Below are 11,742 nucleotides of genomic sequence, written 5' to 3' on the forward strand. Positions count from 1 at the left end.
TTCCATGAATCATCTTGTATATACAGGTACAGTTTTAAATAATTAAATAAATACAAAGTATTATGCATAAATTAAAATTGTGACAGTAATTAGTAAATATAATAAAAAAAATATATAAACTAATAATACAATATACACAGTGTAATATAAATATTGCATATGCTGCTATAATATTGCTATCACATATAAGATAATCAAAAAGTAAAGCAAATTTCTCAAATTACATCTTTGAAATTTTTCAGTGAATTAAAAGAAGAATGTGGTTTATCTGCACAAGAATTAAAAAAAGTTGGAATCTTATATTTTGAATTTGAAGATAATAAGGATCTGTTAGAAGTTCATGTTTTTGAAACATACAAATACTGTGGAAAAGTAATAGAATCTGAAGGTATTTAATTTTCAAATATTTTGCAGTTTCAACTAAAATTAATATTACATCATTATCAAACATTTATTCTTATTATTAATCATATATATTATATGTGCAATTTCATTTATGATGCAATGATTCTATGATTGTTTATTTTAATCATGTTGCAATAATCTTCATCTAATTACAAGCATGAGATTGCATATTATGGCTTGAATTATGTAAATTGTAAAAATCAATTAAAAACCCAAAAAGAATCTAAAAATATGTTTGAACAAAATGAAAAAGTTTGAAAATGTGTTCATTACATGATTTTTGCCATACCTAATGCTTATCTACTTAAAAATATAATAAATATGCTATCATTGTAAATGTACTTTTTCTGTTCAGAAATGCGACCCAAATGGTATAATTTGAAAGATATTCCTTTCAAACAGATGTGGCCGGATGATGAATATTGGTTCCCTTACATGTTACAAGGGGAATTATTTAAGGGATACTTTTTGTACCGAGGTCAGGACCTAATTCTTAAGCATAACATTGAAACTGTGGAAGAACTACCAACAGTAGATCATACCTCTTAATTATGTATTTTAACACTCACCCTTCATTCACAATTTCCACACATTCCTTTACATATTAATAACTGTAATTATTATTAAAAAATTCACTTTCACATTTTTATAATCATAAGAAAATTTGACTTCACATTAATTTAATAATTCTTTCTATAGTAAAACCATCTTGAAATTACCATTATCACTTATTAACTTTAGATTACATTGAAAAAGATTTTTAAGCAGAAATTGTACAGGTATGTTACATTGGTACTACATTAGTTGTACCTGCAACTTTGCATCAAGTAAAAGCACACATACTAAATTGTAGTAGACATATATGTAGATGTTTAGTGATATTTCAGAGATCAATAAATAAATTTTTGAAATATGTTGCGAGGTTAATAATCTCTTTTTCTAAATTTTTTTTATCAAACGAATTTATCATTATTTTGCAAACCTAAGTACTTATAATAAGTTACAAAACTATACTGTGTTACATCACAGGAAGAATAAAATATCCTGCTTAAATTATGCTCATTCTGCAAATTAAAATTTTGCAGAGAATATTTAAATCAAGCACCGTATAGCTTGGACAGATTAAAGGATAAATATTTTTACCTTCAGCTCAAAAGATATTAGATGAGGCAAGATGGAAAGCTTAAAGTCTACAGACTAAAATATATCATGGACGTATAGAACTCTCAACCAGTTATTATCACTTTTAGATTTGCACCACAAAGCACTCTTGGCATTATATTATTATAAAATATTATAATTAAGCAGCTGACCAATGTTCGGATCTCCATAAAAGAGCATACATACTATGCTTAAGATCTTCTGCATCTAAACTATCAATTGGAAAATCTGTGTATCGTGAAATTAAACTTCTATAACCCTGACCAACTGTTGCCAGTACCAATTTTTTTTCATCTGTTGATTTAAATGATATTATTTGACACACTTTGCCTTCAAAAGGCCTGAAAACAGTAATTGGTCTAAGAGAATTACATTCAGCTACTACAATACATCCCCAAGTAGTACCAATGTATAACTGATTTCTACAAGTTTCAAGAGCTGTCACTTGGCACTTTTCTGTTGATAAGTTTTCCTCTATAGAAATGGATTTCAGACTCTCTGAGCAAGGTACTAATTTAGACATGTCTAATTTATTTATTATTTGCCTAGTATCCACATCCCATTGATACACAATACATCCAGGGTAAGTATATGATAAAACGAAATTTTCAGCACTCAATAAATGTGTAGCAAATACATTTTTAATAGCTGCATCTCCGGTTACATGAGAAACTTGTACTGTATCTATTAAACTGTTGTCTTTTAAAACATAAATTGATACTCTACCAAAACTTTGTCCAACCCATAATTCTAGTATACGCTTTTTCTTATAAACAGCTGCCAAAGAAAATGTCTTTATATTGTCTTGAATATCAGTCACAATTTCCATCTTTTTCATTTGTGTGAAAGAATTTGATAATAAAAATGTTTTTCCACTATGCAATGCTACTGCAAATTGTTTCATTTGTTCTAAATAAATTAAACCCACTATTTTAGATTCTATACTGTGGTCAAGTTCAAGTTTATAACTAGCAACACAACCAAAATTACTGCCTAAGTAAACATGTACTTGCCCTGTATCATCACCAATCCATATGTATCCATCTACTCCACACATTGCATATGGTATTATTGGAGTTTCAATTCTAACATGTTGTAACCAACCTTTTTGTGTTCCTAATAACATATCAACTTCACCGTTATTATGTCCGAACCAAATTTCATCGCCACTTATGTTTTCTTCTATAGTCCTATTTGTCATAGTAGTAGCAGTTACTTGAGTTCTCTCTGTTAATAATATAACATCTATAAGATGTGTAAATTCAGGTGCAGAAGCAATGGAAACTATTTGACTTGCAGTAGGTCGATCTTTTGGATTTTGAGCCCAACATATGACCATTAAATCAAGAGCATAACAAGGATGAAATGTTTCTCTATATGTTAATGGTGGTCTCCCACCTTCCAAAATGCATTCTTTAACTGCTTCATGGCCCTCAAATGGTTGTCTTAAGGTAATCAATTCATATATGAACATTCCAAATGAAAAGGAATCAACTTTTTCAGTATATTCTTCTTCACCATTATATTTAATAATTTCAGGTGCCATAAATCCTTCTGTTCCTCCAAATCCTTTAGCACCAGTTGGTAATGTTAATCTGGATATGCCATAATCAGCTACTTTAACATGGACAGGATATTCAGGATGATCTTGAAATGGTAAAGGCATCTGCCAGACTAAAACATTTTCTGATTTTAAATCTCTATAAATTACATGTTGCTGATGAAGATATTCTACAGCTTTTGCTACCTGAAGAATTATAGCTTGTAATGTGTATGGATCTAATTTAGCACCTGAACGTCTGTAATTTTTTAATACATTATCCAATGCACCTTCTGGTGCTAAATCTAATACTAGTGCTAATGGACTTACTACTATTCCGATTAAAGGTACAATATTTGTATGTCTGAGTGTTAACAAAATATTTAGTTCTTGCCTTGCAGTACAGTATGCTTTACAAGCATACTGTAAAGGATCTCGATCCCATTTACTTTGTGCAGCTTTATAAGCAAGAACAGCAGATTGTTTCGAATTCGGACCCGGTGGAACTGGTTGTAACATTTTGATAGCAACATCAACCTTTTGATATGTTCCTGGTAAACGACAGACACCTTTAAATACAAACCCAAATGCTCCTCGACCTATCCATAAAAATTATATCCGATGCTACATGTGATAATGGTATGTCAGAGTGTTTAGGACAACTAATTGGTTTATTACTATAGGCAGACAGTATACATTCCTCGACCATCCAGGAATATGCTAAAATACCTTCAGAATGGATATTTTGTTTAATAACATCTGGATGTCCTTCTAAAGATGGCATTCTGCTTGATGTTAAACTATCATACCCAACGCCGCTATCACCATCAGACTTATAACTATCCTGGCTTTGTCTTTCTCTATTTATATAATATCTTTGAATATCTTCCGCTAAGCGATCATTATCACTAATTTCGTTTTCATTCTCTCCATTATTTAATAAACATCGAGGGCACGGTATAAGTCGTGTAACTAATAATTTACCCTCGGATGTATGCACAAAACGTGTTCCTAACGTAGGATACCAATCTTCTAATAAAATATCAATATGATCGACAATTAACGCCAGTAATTGCGGTATACTTTCTGGACGAGGTTCAACTACAATTGCTTGATAACCCATCGGTTCTTCTTCAACTGAATCTGACATTATGGGTTGTTTAATCACCAAAGTATCAACTGGAAACCAAATTTCTAAAATTGCTGAATTTTTTAAATCTACTGTACACCATATTCCATCTTGTTTTAATTTAAACTTAAACTGCCTGTAGTCGTATGGTGAATTTTTTAAATTGTAATTGACTTCTTTGAGACGCAACAAAGTAATATTAGCATATCTTAGTTCTATTCCTGTTTGCCAAAGTACCCATTCCGCTTGTGTATCTAACAAGCTTGTAAAAATGTTATCGTCAACGAAATCTTTAAAAGGCGCTAAAAATGACATCACAATCTCAGCAATAGCATCGTCAGCTAAAATTCTAGTTATGAGCCTCGACCAAAAACCGCTGGGAAAATAAGACATTAAAAGCAGTCTCGTAACAGAACAATCCGGTTGTGACCTAGATGTTAGCACACATTCTGTGCTTGATTTACCCTCTCCGGAGGAATTTTGAAACGTTATCATCGGAGACGTAATTTTCTTAGAACGTACATGCCAACCTCGTGTTTTCACTGGAATTTTGATTATTTGATTATTTCTTAAAATATCTTCTTCGGTTGGTAACAAAGAAGGAATCAATAATGTACGATAATCCCAAGTTAACGCAACTTCGAACTTATTTAACAAGCTAACGATATATCCTTGCGTATCTATAGACGACATCGTTGAAGATTTAAAAACATGTTGAATATCATCCAATTTCATTATACCAGATCTGGCGAAAGGATTGATTTCACGTATTGTTACTACATGCGCTAACATGTCGCAAAGCCATTGGGGATCAAGAAAGTATAGATCTTTCAAAGTAGCGTCGTCATAATGTAAAATAATGCCATTTTCATGGAGAAAAAGTGTAGCTTGATGTAGTTCCGCGGGATCTCTGAAGGATCTGTGCAATTTCTGAAGTTCGTTATTCACTGCTCCATAGTACTGATCGGCTTTCAAAACCGGATCCGCACCCGACAATTTTCTATCGTGCGCAAGCTGTATCACCACATCCTCCAAGGCAAGATAACTGGCAGGAACCTTTTGTTCAAGTAACAATTCTTTGCTTCCGGCTGATCTCAAACTAAAGACAACGTCGTATACCAGATTGCATAACATTTTTATATTATGCCTTGTTTTACAGCTCACTTCGATGGTCTCCATGACTTTTGGTAAACCACACTTTTCAGCATCTACCACGTTTATAAACTTATCGCGAATGTATTGCTGTAAAGCTTCGCTATGTTCATAAGATATATCGTAATGAGTGCCAACAATGATCACCGGTGAATTAGGTGCTCTGCTTTGAATATTTACCAACCATTGAAATATTTCAGATACACCTTTAAAACCATCCGTAATTCTCCAAACAACCAAGTATAAGCTACGCTTAGACAAGAAGTATTGATGCGTTGCGTAGTATTCCCTTTGTCCACCGAAATCCCACGTTCTAAAATAAACTGGGCCGTGGGATGACTGGCCTCTCACTTTCTTTTCGTAGATCCAATCTCCGATATCAACGCCAACGGTAGATATCGTTGTTCCCCTAGCAGTCTTTGCGTTAATATTCTTATTACCCATTCTTTTCGCCCAATGTTCCGATGATTTCTTCTTACTTGGAACTTCACCCTCTTGCCTCAGTTGTTCTAATAAGCTAGTTTTACCAATACCTTGAATTCCCACGATCATTAACTTCATTCGAGCGTACGGTTTAGCATCCTCTAAAATTGACTTTAAGTAACCGATCACATCCATTGTTTTATATTTTTTCGATTCGATCATTGTTTTCAAAGGCTCTTGTAGTCTACAACCTTGAGTATTTAAATTCCACAAACGAGAAAGTAATCCCATTTGTGGTGGCAACTCAACGATATCCGAGTTGCCACTTATATTTAAAACAGACAGATTACTCAGTTCATAAATGTTCTGTGGAATCTCTTTTAATCTATTATTGCTAACATCGAGCATACTGACATTAGGAAACAAAAGGTACAATTTAGAGCCAGAATAACCGATCTTCGTGTCCTTGTCTATGTTTTCCTCTTCTAAATTCGGCATTTCACCGTCGTCTACCGATGTTAATTGAATTCTGTTCAATAGATTGTTAGCGAGGATCAACGTTCTTAAATTTTCTAAACGCAAATGACGTCTGTGCGTGCAAACCGACATGAGAACTACATCACGCAACGACGTTGCCGTTTGCCTGTTACTGCCTGGAACAATTGGAGATTGTATGTTAGTTGCGGGGCAATAACATGCGGTGTTTGCTTGTTCCATCAAGTCGGCGCCATCCACTTGTGGTAAACTGGGCCAACGAGAGATTTGATTGTTTGATAAATCTAACTGCTTTAAGCTTGCTGGATACGAAGTTATATGGCTCATGGATCTAAGAGAATTGTAAGCCATGTTCAATCGTACCAGATTAACAGCTAAACACGGCAACGCCACTGGAATACTATTGAATAAGTTATGTGCCAAGTTTAACGATGCCAGCACCGATCTTGCTCCACCTTCATTGTCGTCTGAAATTTTTTCCGACACTTGAACGGACTTAGTCCATACATGAGGACGATCCATTTCGATGATTTGTGCGTTCGCTATTTTAGTGAATGACTCAAATTCCAACGAGTCCTCCCGTGATATAGCCAATTGCGACGCTAAACTTCGACTACTTGGACTATTGTTCAGACAGTCCTCCCGTTGCAATTTTCGTGTTATATTTTGTGATACTTGACTTGGTAAATCTTTCAACAAATTAAAAGACGCGTTCAATTCCTTTAATTTTGGCGCCCGCCATAAATTGTCCGGAAGACATTGCAGTTTATTGTTCGAAACGTCCATGATCTCCAGTCCGGGTAGATTCATTATGAACTCCGGCAATTGTTCCAATCGATTATCCTGGAGGTACATCTCTTCCAGAACTGGACATAATTTGTCTTTAGGGTTTTTTTGTTCAGCTGTAAGAGTATCTATTTTATTTTGCGCTATATTAAGGTATCGTAAACTCTGTAAATAAAATATAGTGGATGGTACAGATGTGATGGAATTATGAGAAATATCTATCCTCGTGATAGCGTACAGTACCAAATCGTTATTTTTAGCACTTAGCTTTTTGTTTACGTGTAATACGGCATCGGTCAACCATTGAGCTCGTATTTGCGAGAGATGACACTGTTGATCGTGCCAGTTTATCATCGTAGGTGTATTCGGAAATAGCGTCGAGTATGTAACATTTCCAAACGAGGATAACGCAGAAAAGTGAGAAGTTTGAGTACATTCTGTCATAGCTTTTTTATTGATTTTGTATTCTGAATCTGGATAAGCTTTTATAGATAAAAGTTTTGCCGTCAGAGGCTCGTCCCGATTTTGTGCGGCAATTTTGATTGCTTTGCATGTATTATCCACAGCACCGTGCTTCAATAAAAGATCGGCAATCTTGATGTCACGCTGTTGACAGGCTATAATTAATGCACTAGAATAATTACTTTCTGGATCGCTCTGATCGTAAGGAACTTTTACAGGCAAATTAGGATCGGCACCTGCCAATAATAAAGCGGTAACTACTTCTGTGTGTTTGCCTTTTACCGCGGTGTGTAAAGAAGTTTCGGTAGCATTGCTGCAATACAAATCTAAATTTAATGGACATATCATATTGTCATCCTTTTTATCGAACGCTTTGCTTCTAAAGTTTAAACTAGACATTAATCTTTGTATTCCGCTTGAAATTTTTCTTTTCGACATAGGAATCGGTTGCGCCACTCCTATGTCTTCCTCTTTGATTTTTCTCGCTTTTACTTTATAGTTTAACAACAATTCTACGATCTTAATATTCCCGAGCATGCTAGATATATAAAGAACATTTTGTCCTGTAACATCTTGAGTATTTATATCAAATGGCATCTCGTACTCGAACTCTCCGGATGAATCTTTGTAACGTTGATACGTGTGCTGCGGATATTCGAATTTCAATAGTAAATCAATAACTAAATGATGACCATTTATAGCAGCTGCATGAATTGGTAACCATTTTTCCACTGTTAAAGATTGTACTTGTTTAGGAAAATTTCGGAGTAGCAGTTCTACGATTTCTACTTTACCGTTATAACAGGCTATATACAATGGACAGTATTTGGTAACAGGATGCATTCTGCAATCTGCACCATGATCCAGAAGCAGACGAACTATCTCTTTGTGTCCCATTTCACATGCTATAAAAAGCAGAGTATTTGCACCATTTGGTGCCATATTAATAATGCACTCCAAATCAGTTGTATGTCCTTGTATAATATTTTTAGCTGCCATACTATCTCCTTGAATGCAGGTTGCACGTAAAGAAGCATGTACTGCAAGTTTTGTTAATTCATATTTTTCAGCTGCTAATTTAAATAAATTTATACAGACATCTTGTTTAGATTTTTCAGCTATATCTGCTGGTCTCTGACCATTGTTGTCTTGAATCATTAGGTTAGCATTGAATTTCAAAAGTTTTTCAATGTTTGAACTATGACCATGTTCTGCACAAATATGTAATGGTGTCCTATAATGACCTCGTGGTCCACATGGTGTATTAGGATTAGCTCCAGCAGATAATAATACATCCAAACACCTTGAATTTTCAGTAATAGCTGCAGCATGTAATGGTGTCCTACCCCATGAATCTTGACTATTTATGTATTGTGCATGCTCTCCTCGTAATAGATCCTCTAACAATTCTGCATTATCCCATAAAGCAGCTTGATGTAACAAACGACCAGGAAAATCTTCATCAATAGGGGTATAATCTTCCATGATGTAAACTATAAAAACTTATAATGTCTTTTATATCATTCTTCTATATTTTCTATTTATAAAAATATTGTTTTCTGCTTACCAACTGTATCTACAAATTCCTTTGATATTCAATTAAACATTCACACTGTTGATGCATTCTTCTTTTATGATATTTTGCATATGATTTTTTATTTTCAATTTGATCAAAATTAAATGTTTTATATTCATTACAATCTAATATATAAAAAAATTTACCATCCTTTATAAATTTTATATCCACTGTATCTAAAGTGGAAGTTAGATATTTAGAATTGTTTATATACATTTGTAAAATTTCGATTAAGTATTTACGCGCTTTCACATTAAAAATATTATGTTTCAATTATAATTTCTAACTTTATTCAACATTTTGTTATTTTAATATTATCGCCACTTTCCTTTCATCATTATATTAAATGATAATCTTGTAGACGATTTAAAATTTAGCGCATAAATACAAAACTCGCGTATGTGTCAAAACGTACATCAATCGGAGTACGGTTTAAAAATGTGTCACAAAAATTATGTTCGATCAATATTTTTCAATTTTTTACTATTCACTGTACACGCGCAATCTTTTCCCTATATTTTTTAGTTGTTTCTTTCACACGGACAGTTGAAGTAGTGACTTGACTGACGCGATAGTCTTTAAGAAAGAAAATCCAGCGCGATACTAAACATAACACTTAGTGATCGCCATTTTGTTAGTTCTCTTTATCGACTGTATATACGCACCTTTAGCCACAATTTTATGCATCAATAACAGCGGATCGATTTAAATAAATAGTATTACCTCTGATATTACGTAATATGATTACTAACGTTTTTTATCAATTGATTACGTTACACGCAGTAAACGTCTATTATGGTGCTTTTACTGTTAATACTATTGAAATTTTTATTTAGTTTTAATTATGATCAATTATAAAATTGTTTTTATTAAATTCTTTTGCGTAATATTTATAAATCATAATGTAATATTTTGTTGCTTGTTGTAAATTATAAAATCATTATAAATTGTATTCGCGCATATTTTATATAATATTTATCGTACAATGACGAATTTTCTTTTTTTCTTTTACTTGGTACCCAAAAATGCATAAAAAGTTTGTTGAAAAAAAGTGAAAATTTGTTATTGAAAATTAAACATTATTTAAAACTGTATTTATTTAAAAAAAACTAAGATAATTTATATTACATTGGTGTTTATTCAATTTTAATTTAATGTTGCGTATATTTATTGTGAATGAGAATAGACCTTGGTCCGAATATCAAATGCATGAAAACCAACGAATTTTTACGTGTAACTATTCATTGTTTTTTTTAAAGCTTATTCAAGGTTCTCATATCCGAAAGGAGATATAGTAATAGTAACAAAGTGTATGTAATAATAACAAATAAAAATCGCATTTAATATTCATGCCAAATTCTTTGACATTTCTATAAACTAATTTGAATTGTGCCTAAAAATCACATATACAAAAATACTTATTTATTTACAAATTTTATCATTTAGAGTCTTATCAAATCTAATATTTATAAAATGAAGGAGATTTGCTATGATTCAATAAAATACATTAATGATTGTGCATGGAGACCTTTTTTAATTAAAAAATTAGAAAAATTTTACATAATAAATTGTTAACAAACTTTCTAATGCTCCACTTGACAACCTTCAAGACTTAACGCTCGAGCCAAGTTTCTAGCAACAGCTAATCGAAAGATTTCAATTTCACCTTGAAATTTCGGATCGTCTCCATGCGCTTCAACGCAACGTAATAATTCAAAGCAATCACTAGAAGATAGAATTACGTCTTTGGCTTCCAATAGTGGAATCGCATCCGATAAAAGGATTGACCAAAAGCTAAAACAAAAGCTTTCTATAGAACAGTAGTTTTAATTTACAATTAGGATGTGAATATTTATATTTTACTTACTATTTAGGCGTTAAATTTGAAACTAAGAGGGACACTAGTAAACTTGCTGCTTCTTTAAATTCTCCAATTCCATACATTTGATGAAATTCACAATATTTGCCTAATTAAATATACAAAAAAAAAAGAAACTATATAAGTATAATTAGTATATCATAGAGAATTTAATTATGTTTAAAATATTTTTAATTTCATTTACCCAAAAATGTCAGTCTGTCACTAGCCATCATACAGAAACCTAAATTTTCCAATAAATCTCGACATTCCAGCTTCCCATTTTCTGCATAATATTTCAAAAATTCATCTGCAATATATGTTGTAAACCCACTATCTTGAGCTTTTAATGCCCAAGCAAGTGCATTTCCTAATCTTCCTTGTTTTATGCATTTTATTCCTTGAATCTTACATATGCTGGTGACTAGAAAAAACAATTTTTAAATTGCCAATATTTTACTTTAAGGAATAATGTAAGAGACAATAATACCAACCTATGTGGTCCATCTTATTATCTCTTGCTATGTCTAGAATCTTGCTTACTCTTGCTTCTGATCCCATTGGCAATGACTGTAACAGTATCTCTAGCCTGGCTAAACCTTGAATAGGACAATGTATCAAATAACTTGCACCACATTGCCACAAAGAATGATGTCCCATTAATGTGTTACCATATTCTAATATGAGAGACTCATGAAGTTGACTACTGACTCTGATAAAAATAAAATATAATTTAATTTTCCTTTTACGAATTT

General features: G+C 32.6%; 3 protein-coding genes across 3 annotated transcripts in view; 1 reads left to right on the plus strand and 2 right to left on the minus strand.

The window, feature by feature from the left end:
- Window positions 1–997, plus strand: part of LOC108573135 (7,8-dihydro-8-oxoguanine triphosphatase-like) — a 1,740-nt gene extending 743 nt beyond the window's left edge. Inside the window, exons 3-4 of the mRNA XM_017935512.1 lie at window positions 243–388; window positions 761–997. Coding sequence (XP_017791001.1) covers window positions 243–388; window positions 761–954 — 340 coding nt within the window. The 3' untranslated portion in view covers window positions 955–997. The remainder of the gene's footprint in view (window positions 1–242; window positions 389–760) is intronic.
- Window positions 998–1,705: 708 nt separating this feature from the next.
- LOC108573143 (leucine-rich repeat serine/threonine-protein kinase 1) lies at window positions 1,706–9,198 on the minus strand. Its single transcript, XM_017935521.1, is given in 3 exon segments — window positions 1,706–3,706; window positions 3,708–9,046; window positions 9,121–9,198. Coding segments are annotated over 2 exon segments (7,332 nt in total). The 5' UTR covers window positions 9,039–9,046; window positions 9,121–9,198.
- A 1,514-nt stretch (window positions 9,199–10,712) lies between these two features.
- LOC108573142 (nuclear pore complex protein Nup85) overlaps window positions 10,713–11,742 on the minus strand; it is a 2,636-nt gene continuing 1,606 nt past the window's right edge. The window contains exons 5-8 of the mRNA XM_017935520.1: window positions 11,482–11,699; window positions 11,193–11,411; window positions 10,997–11,096; window positions 10,713–10,923 (exon numbers count right to left, since the gene is read on the minus strand). Of these exons, the coding sequence (XP_017791009.1) occupies window positions 10,713–10,923; window positions 10,997–11,096; window positions 11,193–11,411; window positions 11,482–11,699 (748 nt within the window). The remainder of the gene's footprint in view (window positions 10,924–10,996; window positions 11,097–11,192; window positions 11,412–11,481; window positions 11,700–11,742) is intronic.

The sequence above is a fragment of the Habropoda laboriosa genome, unplaced genomic scaffold (genome assembly GCF_001263275.1).
Source record: "Habropoda laboriosa isolate 0110345459 unplaced genomic scaffold, ASM126327v1 scaffold124, whole genome shotgun sequence".
NCBI classification, from domain to species: domain Eukaryota; kingdom Metazoa; phylum Arthropoda; class Insecta; order Hymenoptera; family Apidae; genus Habropoda; species Habropoda laboriosa.